At 44.2% G+C, this 15,672-nt stretch overlaps 1 protein-coding gene across 7 annotated transcripts in view; it reads left to right on the forward strand.

The window, feature by feature from the left end:
* The window catches only part of FGF13 (fibroblast growth factor 13), a 232,320-nt gene that overhangs the window by 198,059 nt on the left and 18,589 nt on the right, over positions 1-15,672 (forward strand). For all 7 annotated transcript variants that reach the window (XM_080990112.1, XM_080990114.1, XM_080990116.1 and 4 more), the window contains one exon: positions 4,938-5,041. In XM_080990112.1, coding sequence (XP_080846238.1) covers positions 4,938-5,041 — 104 coding nt within the window. The remainder of the gene's footprint in view (positions 1-4,937; positions 5,042-15,672) is intronic.

Raw genomic sequence — 15,672 nt, forward strand, 5'->3', positions numbered from 1 at the left:
TTGCAGTTGGCATGACACCCTAGAAAATCGCTGGTCCCATCTCCTGGGTCACTCCCCCGGTCGCCTGGCTCCACCACACACTCTTCAGAGCCCTGCCAACCCCTAACAACTGTTATCTAGGTTTTACTCGTATTCACATCCATTTATTGCAGGGATGGAGAGCTTCTGGCTCAGCAAATGTTGCTGAATCACAACTCCCATCAGCCCCATCAAGCATGGCCAATGGCCAGGGATGGCGGGGGTTGTAGCATGTGGAAGGGGCCAAGTTTCTCCACACCTCCTCTATTGCTTATGCCACACTTTTCATTCTAAAGTGAAGCCCAATGCAGCTAACAGCAAACAACCCACTCAAAACCAAACATTGGACTAATATTTTTAACCAAAAAAAGAAGCATATATCAAAATTCAGAGCAATTCAAAGCCACACTCATGAGAAAAAATACAGTAAATTGAATGAATCTATATTAATGAATTCTTTTGATGTAAGTTCTGGTCTCAACAAAAGCAAGGCAGGTACCATGGACAGCTCCATGGCTCAGGATGAAGAATGCAGCAACAAAACACAGCTTAGATGTTGCTTCAGCAACAGCTACCCACAGGCCGAGCCTTTTATAGGAGCTGGAGTTCTGTCTCAATAAATGTGGCTTCTTTAATTTAAGAAGCCCAAGCCTTCTCCAACAATGGTTTGCTTGGGTGGAGTAAGGAGACTCTGCTTGCCCTGGGCCTTCTGAGATGAAGTCTTCTGAGTCAGAGGGTGGAGAGAAGGGTACTGGCTGTTAGGGCTTCTCCGGTGCAAGTACTTCTAAGGCTCACACTGATGGTCCCTCTCCCTCCACTCTGAATCCCCAGCCTCATCTCCTGAAGAAAAGTAGCTTGGCTCCAGGATGCTGTTTCTCCTTGTGATGATCCCATGCTACTGGGAAGTGCATCTGAATAGTCTTCCATTCAGCCACTCCAAATTTCTGCACCCTCATATGTGTGATGGATGAGGCAGATGGATTGTGGGTAGGCCCCTAGACACTTCTCTCAGCAGTCTGAATCTGGTGGCTGCTAAATGTTCATAGTAGCCAAAGGAAGAACCAGGAGTGATATCAATTATGTTGCGTATGACAAAATGTGTTCATTTTCAATGAACCTTTTTACCGCTAGCATAAATAATTAGATTCTCTGTTGGGAAGACAAGTTTATGTTAAGACCACATAATAAATGGCTGCCAAAAAACAAAAACAAAACCATTTCCCCCAAAGCTCTGAAATTATGATACACTCTACAGAAGATATTGTGGCCATTCCTCATGTAGAAACTTTTTGTAACCTGCTTCTCATTGCTATTAGGAACTAGCAAAAATGACCATGATAATGACAGCAGGGTAGAGAGATTGCCAAAAAGAGGTCTTATGAGCATGGTGTACTCCCATGGTGGGTTCCTATCTATGCAGCTCCTTCCCCCACCCTAGAAAACCACTGTCCTACAGAAGTAATTTTCAGCCAGCCACTTGTATGGGCTTTTGTAGATGGCCCCTTAGTTAACCTTGAGAAAGAAGGTTTCGACCTGCCTGTATTTTAATCATAGCCCAGTAGTAGGAATGGATAAAGCTGTCAATTTCAGTGTCTCATTTCTCTAATCTTAAACTGAGTTCACCACAAGTCCACATCAATTTGTGCATGGGTGGGGGTTGTGGGGGAGACCTCACAAAAGCATGGCCAGTTTCCCACACACACTCAGTACGAGGATGGCCGGAGGGCAGTTGTGCACAGGGTGATGACCATGGGGACTTTGGGGTTTCAGTGTGCACACATTTGTCCCATGTCCAGTACTCTGCCTCTCCTGGGACCTCAAGCAGGGGCATAGGAAGAGGGGTGTGGGATGTGTGGACCACCCCAGGTGTCATCCTGAAGGGGGGTGACATTCGGCACGCCCCCCCTGCCCGCTACTCCCCCAAGCCCAGCGAGCGGCAAGTGGCGCAGCAGCTGCTGTGGCTCTCCCCCTTTCCCCGGCTTACTGTAGGCTTGGGAGTCATGGGGGGGTGCGCCCTGTGCTGAGATCAGCCCCTGGGGAGGATTGCGCAGCCGCACCGAGATCGGGCACTGGGGTGGATCACACAACGCACTGATCAGCTCAGCTCCGCCACTGACCACAAGGAAAGACTTCTGTCTGTGCCTCTGAAAAGCTGCTTCCAGTCAGTGCAGATAACACTGAGCCAGATAGGCCAATAGTCTGACTCAGTATAATGCAGTTTCTGGGTGCCTGTATCTGGTTTCTATTCACAGCACTTGGCTCTTTGGAAGAACTGATGGATGACGGATACCTGGCTGCACCGGAAAGTTTTATTGTATCCAACTCATGGCTTATGTATTTTAACAAAATGTATTCTAACAACTGATAAATAATAATTGATTTTGTGTTAGCTTTAGTGGCTGATACTGCCTATCTTCTACCGAAGCTGAAATGTCATTATAATGTCAGCATTATTGAAATGAACTGTTGCAGAATTGGGTCGTTTGTTTGGATTGCTGTATTATCATGTTTTGAAATGAATTGGTTGCAGGCTGTTGCTGCAAGGGAGATGCTTTGATATGTATTGCTGTTATTGACTTGCTGTCTAAGATTCTCCTAAGGTTCCTAAGTGCTGGAAAGACCTGGGGCCCAAATCTGCAAAAAATTACACCTGCTGATTTATATGGGTACATGCAGATCTAGGTCAACTTTCGAAGAGAAACAAACAAACAAGTGCTGCCTTTTGCTGCCAGGTTTTCCTTGAGCTATAGAGCACCAGCTGAGTTTTCTGAGTCCCATGCACTCTATGTGGTCTGTGTCCCACCTGCAGTCTATGCACAACACATAGAATATTAGTATGGACATTTGGGTTCTTTTTTTTAATAAAAAACAAAAACCTGTTGATTGTATCTGTATTTTAGAATTGTTATCCTGCCTGATGCCTTTCAAAGTCTGTCTCTTGCTCTATAGAACATAATAATGTTCTATATGGTTTTATGTTAATGGCTTAGATGATTTGCTGATTTATGATTAGCGGTATATACATTTTGCTAAACGGACTGCTGCATATCTATGTACTGAAACCAAAGCAAGTACCATCCAAAATCTAACATGTCTTTTGATTGCTCACTGACCCTCTCACACATACACATACACATCTATATCCTGTATGGGCCATATTTGATAAGTGTGTGGGGCTGACCACCTGTCAATCACCTTCCATCACAATGAAGTCAGATGCTGCGGTGCTTTGAAGCCCCGGCAACCAACTGATCATTGGGACTGCTTCTGGGACTTCCAAAGGTTCTCCTCCTCTGCATTTTAGTTATTTGTCCCCTATTTTATTTGATTTCCTATCCATGCTTTATGCAGGGTGGGTTGCAACCACAATAAACTAGGCAATTATGCAACAAATCTATCCCCACCACAGCCCTTTGAGATTGGTTAGGCTGAAAGACTGTGACCGGCTGCTGGCATCCCAGGCCCTGGTCCAATGCTCTAACCGCAGGAGGGGAGGCGTGAACACAGATTGGCAGGGTACCTACCGACTAGATGAAGGATCAACCATCCTCGAAATTCATGTAATCATATGCCTATCAGTGGCTATTCAACAACAACAACAACAAAAACCCCGCAAACAAACAGAGGAGGGGTTCATCATGTGTAAGTAACAAAGGAAGAAGTTGCAGGAACCCAAGTGAGACTGAAATGATATCAAAAATAATGATTTAAACATGAACATATGTGGGTATATGCTTATTTTATTTATTTATTATTTAACAGGATTGATGCTACACCTGATTGTAGGAAAACCTCTAAGGAATATTGAAATTATCAATAAAAACACTTAAAACAATTAAAAACCTTCAAAGATAATAACAAGTTTTTTTAAAAAAGGAAAAAAATTAAAGCACACCAGCTCAATGTGCCTGGATAGGCTTGCCTGAACAAGAATAGTTTTAGGAGGTGCCAAAACAGTGCAGCAAAGCTGCCTCTCTGATGTGAATAGGCAGGGAGTTCCAGAAATTGATTCCTTGCAAGTACAGAGCAAGTATAGTTGTGTACTGGTAACAGTGCCAGTTCCGCAGATAAAAATGATTCAGTGGGCACATATGGGGTAAATTCATCCCACATTTTGTAAAAAATACAAAATGTTAAAATACAAATTCACCAAATAAGAAAAAATGGTGTTCTCTGTGAGTCAGATACAAATTGATACTAATTGATAAGATGTCCAGAATTATATCTCAGGATATGCTACTTGTGAATAATTCTCCAATTTGATTTTGAAGCAACATGAAGCGAAGTTTAATCTTGGAGCTCTCGTCCTTAATTATCTGTATTGCATGGAGAACCTCATTGTTTTTCATACAGTGGTTATATTTTGGAGAATTTGTATTTTTGTAATTTTGCATTTTACACATGCATACCCAAGTGTTTGCATATATAATTGTTCATGTTCAAATAATTGTCCTTTCTGATATCATTTCATTGTCACTTGGGGCTCCTGCAGCTTTGTCTTTTCCTACTTATCAGTGGCTATTTGCCACAATGGAGATGCAGAACCTCCATGGTCAGAGACAGTTTATCTCTGGATACAATTTTCTAAAGAGCGACAGTGACAAGAGTTTCCTTAAGGGCTTCCTGTAGGCATCTGTTTGGTTGCTGTTGGATGCAGGAAGCTTGCATATATGGATCCGTGAAATGATCTTATCTGTTGGGGTTCTTCCCCCATTCCACCCCCAAGAGAGTTGATTAGCTTGCCTTTGCTCCTTTATAAAGGGGGTGTGTGGATGCCCTGCCATGCTACTTTGCTTTTAAAAAAGAAGCTCATATTAAATATTCACAAAATGTCTCTTTCAATGAAAGATTTGAAGTTGTTGCTGAAATCTGGAGAGGTTAACTTCCTTCCTTCTTCCTTCTTCCTTCTTCCTTCCTAGCTTTGTTTAACCTCATACCTGTGGGTTTACGAGTGGTGGCAATTCAAGGCGTCCAAACAAAACTGTACTTAGCCATGAACAGCGAAGGATACTTGTACACATCGGTAAGTGTCAACTGCATTCCACACTCTTGGTTTATTTATCCTGTCTTGTGTGTGTCAGAAACCCAGGCCCCGGAAACAATGTAATGATGCTTATTTGGTGCAACAATGGGGGATAGGAGCTGCTCTTTGGAAGTGGTTTATTGCAGCGTGCTTCTCTGCTCAGTGTGAAAATGGGGTGGGGTGGGTTTTTTTTTCAGAATTGCAGCTGAATCCTTTGCCTTGTACCTTATGTAAACCCTCTTACTTGATCTCCCATGCTAAGTTTGGATAATTGGCAGGAAACTGCACAGGGGAATGAATTTCGTAACTCAAAAGAGAGACTCTTTCTGTTGTTAAGGCTGTTACGATGTTGCTAAGCAGACTACTAAAAATGTTTATTGACTAATGGATCTGCACCCCACCCCCCCAAAAAAAACCCACCAAGGGCATTATCCATTATTTATTTATTTGAATTTATATGCCACTTTTTATCCAAAGATCCCAGGGCTGAGCACTACATTAAGAACTTAATTTATGCAATACAATAATTACCGTATTTTTCGCTCTATAAGATGCACCAGACCACAGGACGCACCTAGTTTTTGGAGGAGGAAAACAAGAAAAAAAATATTCTGAATCTCAGATGCCAGAACAGCAAGAGGGATCGCTGAGCAGTGAAAGCAGCAATCCCTCTTTCTGTTCTGGCTTCTGGGATAGATGCGCAGCCTGCATTCACTCCATAAGACGCACACACATTTCCCCTTACTTTTTAGGAGGGAAAAAGTGAGTCTTATAGAGCAAAATATACGGTAAAAAATGAAATCCACAGCATAATGATGTCATAATAAGTCACTGTCACCAACAGTATACCTGGAACCTATTCATAAGAACAGAAGAAGAGTTTGGATTCTGGATCCATCCAATGACCCATCTAGTCCAGCATCCTGTTCTCACAGTGGCTGATCAGATGCTACAGGGACGCGGGTGGCACTATGGTCTAAACCACTGAGCCTCTTGGGCTTGCTGACCAGAAGGTTGGCAGTTCGAATCCCCATGATGGAGTGAGCTCCCGTTGCTGTGTCCCAGCTCCTGCCAACCCAGCAGTTCGAAAGCATGCCAATGCAAGTAGATAAATAGATACCGTTGTGCAGGGCCGGATTTAGGTTTGATGAGGCCCTAAGCTACTGAACGTAATGGGGCCCTTTATGTGTCCAGCTGTCCTTTGTCAACAACAAATTTTTGCTGTTTTTTGTGTTGAATATATGCTATATGGTAATTTATGGACCTATACAGCATAAAACACTGTTGCTGTATGTAGGTTTTATTTGTTTTTTATCTTATATTTTGGAAATGTATATCCAGGTGTTTTTTCCTTTTTTTTTTTGGAGACCCCAAGAGAGTGGGGCCCTCAGCTATAGCTTGTTTAGCTTATATGTAAATCGGGCACTGTCACTGTGGTGGGAAGGAAAACAGCATTTCTGTGTGCTCTGGTTTCTGTCACGGTGTCCCATTGTGCTAGAAGCGCTTTAGTCCTGCTGACCACATGACCCAGAAAGCTGTCTGTGGATGAACGCTGGCTCCCTCGGCCTGAAAGTGAGATGAGCGCCACAAACCCATAGTCACCTTTGACTGGACGTAACCGTCCAGCGGTCCTTTACCTTTACCAGGGAAGCCCATGAGCAGAACCAGAGCACCTCAGTCTCAGGCTAGAAGTAACAGGCATTTTGAGAGTGGTTATGTTTAACATCAAGGTCCAGGTTCGTCTGTAGAAAGCAAGCTAGTCAATTACAGAATCTGGTTATGTGGCCATATCCCAAATTCAGAGTTGGAGATTAGGGATGAACAGACTGGTATTCCGTTATTGTTCTGACATTCTGATATTTCTTGGGTTCTGATATGTTTGAATTCCATCAGGAATAAATGTTTTTGTAATGTTGGCATTTGGATTCTGAACATATGTCCTCAGTGCAATACTTAATAAAAACAAAAACAAAAAACAACAACTGTATTTGCATGGAAAAACAGAGAAAAGTGACTTTTATTGTTGCTAGGTTTTTTTTAAAAAAGCTAAAGCAACGAATCTCCAAAAAAGAGAGCCTGCCATCGCAGAGACGAATAATCCTAAACAGCTATTAAAAACATAAATATATAAATATATGCCAAATGCAATGCCAAAACCCTTGAAATATGACTCAAGAAAAAACACAGGTTACAGCATTTTGAGTTCAGTGCCAGTAAGCGTATCCCATAAAGTGGAACCTCAAAAGGGAGGGGGGGGGGGAGTCCTGCAGAGGTGGATTTCTTCTACGTCATCCACGAGTTTTTCTGTAATCCTCACAAGTTTATACTTTCACGGTGCACTTTTATACTTGTCTACCCATTGAGTTCTATGGGATTTATTTCCAGGTAAATGTACAGCTTAAATGTAGCGATGAATGGGGATGAATCTCCAGTGATTTCTCCTGGCGAAGTGGCAATCACACTTCTGGAGCTGAAGCAGTTTTGTCTCACCCACCCAACCTGATATCATAATTTGACATGATTTTATTGTGCTCACCATGTATATATGCTTAATGTATTTGTAAACTGCACTGAGATCTTTCAGGTGGTAAGCAGTCTATAAATGGCAATAATAGTAAGGAATGAGTGGGTGGAAGTAGTTTTATATCCTCCAAGGCAGGGCCGCCCCACCCATGAGTCAAGGTGAGATGACCACCTCAGGAGGCAGGATCCACATGGGCAGCAGATCCAGCCTCCAAGGAATGAATTACCCGTTGTTGTTGCTGCTGCTGCTGCTGCTGCCAAGTGAAAGAACTGCACTGGCTGCAGATGGGGTACCAGCCAAATTCAAGGTGTTAATTCTAGCAAATAAATCCCTAGGAGGCCTGGGACTCAAGTACCTAAAGTGCATCTTCTCCCATACCATCCATCTCAGATCTTACAATGGTAGTAGTTCTGCCACTAGGGTTGACTAGTTGATGTTAACCCACAACAGGGCCTTTTTGGTGGTGGTTCCCCATTTGTGGAATGCCCTTCCTGTGGAGGTGCATCTGCCTCCTTCACTACTGGCTTTCAGGAGAAACAGTATAACATTGCTGTTTACCAGGACATTTGATGGTTTGAAAGACACTGTTCCAAGCAACCCTGAGATTCTTGCCTGAGATGTTTTTTAAAACTGTTTTATCCTTGCCATGTCTGCCAGCCTGCGCTCATTCAGGATGAATTATTGTTATTGTTATTATTGGCAAAAGATTTAATCACCTCCCTGGTGTTACCTAGGGAGGTGCTTGGGCTTCACTGAATCTGCTGGGAGAAAATAAATCCAGAGGTTTCTGGTGCATATAGCCACCGACTGACTTTCTGTGCAGCATCAGCTATGTTCAGCCCAGGACTTCCCATCTGCTCTTCTCTAGAGCTTCTTTTCATAGGCTGTAGGGGAGGAAGAAAATTCTAAGGCAGGGAAGGTTGAAAACCTTTGTTCCCCCTGATATTGTTGGACTACAACTCCCAGCATCCCTAGCCAGCATGACCAATGGTAAGGGTTGATGGAAATGGTGGCTCAGCAGTACCCGGTGAGTCAGGGTTTCCTTTGGGTACAGTACTGGACTGGGAGTGACAAGATCCACTCACCCACAAAGACCTCACCTACCTCAATGGGTTCTTGTTGTGAGGATAAAATGGGAAAGGGTTAAGATGAGGAGTGGATGCCATCTCATGCTCCTTAGGAGAAAGGATGGGATGAAAATGCAATAAATCAGTGGACATTAGCAATTGCCAACAAATGGAACTTCCATGTGCCATAGCAGCCTATCTCTGACTACTATATCTTGGGGGGGGGGGGAGCAGGACAAGGTGTTGCCTTCATGGGGACACCAGAGGCATCTAGCTAGCCACTATTGAAAACAGGACACTGCAGTAGATGGGCGTGGGGCTCTTCTTAAATTCTTGGAGAGTTAGAATCTGCTTAACTGTACACCTTTGAAAAGGATTGCTTTATGCAGTGACCTTATCATTTGCCTTATTTTAAAGGAAAGGGACCTGATGAATAAATGATCTTGGACTTAGGAGGTTGGTAGGTTGTTGTTTTTTTTTTTTAAGGAAATGGCTTCTTCCCCCCCTCCCCCCACTTGCTAATTGGAAGTTTATTTTTCTCATTCCATTCTGACAGTTTGCTCAGGTTCGCCCGTGCCCCAGCGCATAGCAATTAGCATGCCGGGCTCCTCCAGCAAGGAGCCTTCCGCAGCTCAAGTGAAAGCAGTGGCACGGTGGCTGGTTATGGAGCCTGCTGATCCGTAATCGGGAATGGGGTGGAATTAAGGCTGTGGAGTGTGATGAATGTGTGGGCTGCCAAGGCTTGTGTTTGACAGATAGATCTTTCTAGAGATTTCTCACATCTGCAAATTGCAGCCAAAAAAAGATGCTGCTGGTAGAATCGCAAAAAAAGAGGGGGGGGGACAGAGAGAGCTCCCCGGCAGAGAGAAGCAGCTCAAGTGCAACTGACTCAACGATTGTAGGAGCATCAGAAGCCACCTTATACTGAGTGGTGCATCTAGCTCAATATTGCCTATGCGGACTGGCAGCAACTCCCCAGAGTTTTGCTTCCAACTCTGCCTGAAGGTGCCTGAATTGAACCTGGAACCTTCCACATGCAACACGTGTACTCCACCACATGGCTGCAGCTCTTGCTCTCAAAAAGAAGCTAGGAGTCTAGTCCACATTGTTATTACTTAAGAGGGAACAGAGGAAGCTACTGGCTTACATTGAGTCAGACCATTGATCCATATTCTCTGCACCCATTATCAGCGGTTCTCCAGGATTTCAGACTGAAGGCATTCCTCCCTGGAGATGCCAAGTGCTAAGGTTTGGTCCTTCTGCACACAAAGCATTTGCTCTGCCATGGAAGTGTGGCTCTTCTACATTACGCAATCTCTGTGAGCTACTTTTGCACATTACAGGTGGGCTTTGGTGGCAGAGCTTTGGTTCAATGGAGTGGATGTCTTTGGCCTTGGACTTAATGGCCTCATGGGGCTGGATTTTAGACAGCTATGTGCAACTGTGATTTCACTCGCAACCCTCACTATTCCAATTTCTCTTCTTCCTTCCTTCCTGCTCCACCCCACCCTGTGCCATCCTTTGCTTTATCATTTCTGCTTCATTCCGGATAGACTTGTGCAAAGCACAGACAAAAAGAAAAATGTTGCCACCCCTGAATTGTTTCTTCAAAGGAAATAATTTGAGCCTGTGCCGTTTTGCACCTTAGCTTAAATCATAGCACGATCAGGACTAGGGGAGTAAAATGGCAAGCAGGATTTTTCTCAAAGGCCTCAGGTGTACTATGCATTTAAAACAGCATGATGCCACTTTAACCAGTCATGACTTCCCCCAAATAATTATGTTAAGAGTGTTGAGAGTTGTTAGGAGATCCTCACAAAGTCACAATTCTCAAAATTCCCTTGGGAAAGGGATTGGAAATCAAACTGCTCTGAGAACTGTAGCTCTGTGAGGGTAATAAGAGTCTTCTAACAACTTGCAGCACCCTTAACAAACTACAGCTCCCAGGAATATTTGGGGGGAAGCTGCAACTGGTTAAAGTGGCATGATACTGCTTTAAAGGTGCGGAAGGTGCTACCAATAGTGCATTAGTTGTAGATTTATACTGTCTGCAGATTGTTCCACTTCCATTAGTTCTGGTGTCTGGAGGGGCCATATCACAACAAAATCAGTCAAACAACCCCCAGAATGTTTGTCATTTGAAAATTTATGGGGTTTTAGCAGGAAGTTACAGGATATGCAATGATTGGAAATGAAGCAGTTTGTCCACACTGAAACCTTAGCAGGCACAGACAGTATGGAAAGAGGGGCTGTGTTTGACCAGCCCTAAAGTGCAAGTAGATCAATAGGTACCGCTCTGGCGGGAAGGTAAACGGCCTTTCTGTGTGCTGCTCTGGTTTCTCCAGAAGCGGCTTAGTCCTGCTGACCACATGACCCAGAAGCTGCACACCTGCTCTCTCGGCCAATAAAGCGAGACGAGGGCCGCAACCCCAGAGTCATCCACGACTGGACCTAATGGTCAGGGGTCCCTTTACCTTTATAGTATCATGAGCACAAATCTTTATGAATGCACAATAAAGAGGACCTCAGGAGGGGCCCTTCCTGAGCGTAATATTAGAGAATTGGCAGGAATCTCTTTTCTTTCCTTGGAGGGAGAGTTGCATGCATTTCAAGAGACTCAAGGGGAGAAAAATCCCAGCTGCCTTTTTACCCTGTGCTTGTGCAGTACAGGCAGAAGAGCGATGTTTCAATTGTTCCAGCCAGGAATTCGCTTGTCGAAGGGATGTTTCTATATGAAGCCAATTATCTCTCTCTAAGTAGGGAGGGTTTTACCCTGGTTTTTCTTTTCTTTTCTTAAAAAAATCCTCTGGATTCATTCTGCAATAGGTCACTGCAGAGTCGACACTGCAAACAATGTCTGCACAAGTTCCATTTCTGTTGCTTTCTTCCAGATGCAAACCCGTGACTTTGGCAATGGTTTGGACAGTGAACATTTCCTGTCTTGTACTGGTTTATCCAACTCAAAACTGTCGGCAGTGACTGGCGATAGCTCTGTGGGATCTTTCCCTCACCTACCTGAAGGTGCCATTGGAGATTAAGCCTGGGGCATCGAAAGGAGGTGTCCAACCACTGAGCTATGGTTCATTGGCTCTTTCTGAGCTTCTCTTGTGCTGGTTACCATAGAATCGTAGAATTGTAGAGATGGAAGGGACCACGAGGGTCATCTAGCCCAATCCCCTGCAATGCAGGGAACCTGCCTGCAGGGCCACTTGTTGTTTGCACAAAACAGACTAAGCAAAGTGGAGAGGAACATTGTTTTATGCAAAGGAGCACCTGAGCCCATGTAAGGCTAACATTCCCATTACAAAGCTGACCAGAAATATGCAGCTAAAGAACCAACTGGCCACTTCCGCTCAATGTGTGAAATTCAACCTAATCAAATCTCCCCTCCCACCATGTTCCTTCCTTCTTGATTACATTTGTATCCCACCTTTCCTTCAAGAAGCTTAAGATGGCATATGGGGTTCCTCCCGCCACTCCCCCATTTTATCCTCACAATAACCCTGTGAAGTAGGTTAGGCCAGGAGACAGCCACTGTCCCAGTGCCACCCAGTGAACCACACTGGCTCTTGGTGGCTTTTAATACATTCAGTGGCGTTTCCTTCCCCTCTTGTCTTTCCTCTTCCTTTGGCATTTTCTGTTTTTGAGAATTTCATGCAACTTCTGTGCATTTCATTTCATTTCATTTTAAAACAACAAACCTACCCACCCCCAAATCACATTCAGAGTAGTAAATGAAAAGCCAGTTACAGTCTAGAATTGATCAACTGCACGCCCACACACTCCTTTTGTCATTGCGAGGCTGATGGTTGCAGCTTTTGAGATGGTTCAAAAAAGATAAGAAAAAATCCCTCCCCCCAAAAACTCGGTGCTAGCACAAAGGAAAGGAAGATCTAACATACGAGAGAGAGCAAACCTCGTTCTGCCCCTGCCTTGCTAAAGCAGCTCCAAATGGCCTCAAAAAATGGATCTGATTTGAATTGAATAATGCAAGAAGTGGCACATCAGCAGAGGTGAGGGTTGCCACATGCCCAGTCATGTTCTGCCCCATCAGAAATCTCTCTAACACTGGATCAAATGGGCATCCTTAGAATTTATCTGTTCTCTCTTCTGTAAGATTAAATAAGAACAAATTCCTGTGGTTCCCTGTGGGGGAACTGTGGGGGAAAGCTAGGCCAGGGTCAGGCACCATTTTAAAGCCTGAACAGCCTTTTTTTCGGGGCGGGGCCTGCATGTCTGTAGTAGATGGAGCTGGAAGTAAAATTGGGTAAGGGGCTGAAGGTAAAAACAATGGGCAGAGCATCCAGTACAACGGTCACTCCCTAGGCTATGTTCCAGGCAGGTGAAAGCCAGAGGATTCTGCACACCCATTTCTCCATCTAGGCAAGCAAGAGGCATGGTCACCAGCCAAGGGCACTTCCAGCCAAGCCAAAGCAAGGCACAGAGGAGGGGCAGTGAGAGATGGGAACTGAGAACAGACCTGACAGCCAGATAGGGAGCTATGGGGAGCCACATTTGGTCGTGGACCAGAGGTTCTCCACCCTGGATCTAGGCCTTTCGTGGACTGTGGGAGCAAAGGTTATCCCAGATCTGTGTGTGTTTTGCTTCCCGACCAAGTACCTTATAGGAATGAGAGAAAGATTCAGTTCACATTAAAAGTGAATCCCTCTCATTTACAATATGCAACCCAAAACATGGTCATCCTTTAAGAGTTGCACTTCTTTGAATTTTGCAATGCAGTTCTCCAGCTAAGTTGTGTGTACAAAAATGCACATACTATGTTCAAGTTGTACATGCAAATGCATATATTAATGAAAGTAGCACACACAAAATGCAATGTATTTGGGGACTTGCTTTGTGCATTAGCCAAATTGCATGCAAAAATATGTGTTCAGGCACACCTCACATTATTATGTTTTGCTTTCTTGCACTTTGCAGATATTTCTCCTAATGGGGACATGGGTGCAGCTGCAGGCAGCCTGGCCGCTTCCAGGGGAAGGAAGCCCACTCCCTCCACCACTGCCCCTCTTCTGGCCAAGGGAGTGGAGCTGGCTATGGCTGGAGCCAGGTTTTTTGCCTCCTGCCCCTGCAGCCAAGGGCCATGGCTTAATGGACTGCAGTATAGTATAAACATAACTTTTCACTGGAAAACAAAGAAACAAACAAAAAAGTGTGGCTCACTTTATTGGAATATTTGCTTTATTGCAGTGGTCTGGAACTGAACCAGCAGTATCTCTGTGGTATGCCTGTATATTGTATTATTGCATTACAGTTTGAATTCCATAGAGTTGAAATTGTAATATAATAAAATACAATATAAGAAGCAATAAATATGCAGTTAGAAACCAGTGTTGATATTTAACATGATCACCATCTCTCTTCTTCAACCACAAATCCACAGATGCCATGGACCACCTAAATGAAGTTTGTAGGGCATTGGTGGACCAAGGATCACAGTTTGGGGACCCTTATCCAAGAAAGTTAGGCAACCAGGAGTTTGAACCACCACATGCATGCAGACAACCCCACTAGGTCCATTGTTTTCATTACACATGCATTTGCAAATTCATCTGAGCTGCACATGGCTTTGAAATCCTTCATAGATAAGAATTATCTCTGCAATGCATAATGGAGCAGTGAGAGAGAGGTATATCATAGGTGCTTGGGGGTGTGTGCAAGAATCTTCACCCCCCACTCCCCACTGCCCAACACATCCAAATCCTTCATAAAGGAAACTCTGAATTATGTGTCAAAAAAACACAAAAAAACCCTAATGCTGTACTCTGAATAAACAAGCCAGACTGCAACATTCATTTCAATTGCTTCATTTGAGACCTGGAAGAAATTGCTATATTAGTTTTGACCCTTTGAGTACTATTTATTACTTTTAATTGTGCAATTAATAGCTGACATTAAAAGAAAACTTAAATGCAAATAACAAGAACAGCCAGATATCAATCAGAAAAGCAAAGTTAATTGTCTCCAAATTAAACTGATAATGAGAAGATCTCTCCACATTAGGATGTCTTTGTCCAATATAATCAATAGGCATCAACAGCACCTATTGGGAGGGTCTGAAATGGTGGAGATGAGCATCTGCAAACCCTGGAAACAGCTCATATGGCAAAATGTTCAGTAGAACTGGCTCTGTTGATCAGCTGCTTCAATTTCTGTGGGATTTTCTTTTTCCCCAGTGGTCAGGTATTTTTTTTTTCAATTTCTTATGTAATTTTTTTCTTATGACAGTGGTGTCACAAGACACAGAAAGTTGCCTTGTACTGAGTCAGACCACTGGTCTGTCTAGCTCAGTATTGTCTATGCTGACTGGCACAAGCTCTCCAAGGTTTGCGGCTGAAGTCTTTCTTAGCTCTACCTGGAGATGCTGGGGATTAAATATGGAATCTTCTGCATACAAAACAGATGCTGTGCCACTGAGCCATGGCCCACATTACAGCCATATGAACCTTTGCATACCAATAGTAGACCCTTTGGATTTCCCTCTGCATGTGAAGACAGGCTTTGGCAGATTGAATGGGCAACACCAGTAGTGGGTCCAACAGCCAAGAAGGTGGTTTCTGCATGTGCTGCATGTGAGGGGCAGATGGGGCTTGTCAACCTGGGAAGTTAGCTCATCAGGGAGAAGGAAAATTCTGATCCTAAACCTCTGCTGGCTTGTGGGATATCTTCAGGAGAAGAAAAGGCTAAGGAGTAAACCCTACACAAATCGGGAGAGGAGTCTCTAAGGCAGTTGGATGGTGTCTTGTATGCCTCCTTCCAGCCACTCCTGCAGCCAAGCTGATGCCAAACGTCTTGCTCTGCTTTTCTTTGGACCATATCAGCGAGGCCGAGAGGAGGGTCTTGTCATCTGGGCAGCTCAGGAACATTCTCCATACACACTGCCCGGGCTTGTGACCTGGAGAGGTCACATTGGTCTGCTAGGGCAGTGGTTTATCTCCTCCCACCCCGAGGCATGGGGTCTTGAGACAGACAGAGGCCAACAAAGCAGACCCTTCCCAACATATCACAGTGAGCTTAGCAGA

The sequence above is a fragment of the Podarcis pityusensis genome (genome assembly GCF_964106645.2).
Source record: "Podarcis pityusensis genome assembly, chromosome: Z".
Lineage (NCBI taxonomy): Eukaryota > Metazoa > Chordata > Lepidosauria > Squamata > Lacertidae > Podarcis > Podarcis pityusensis.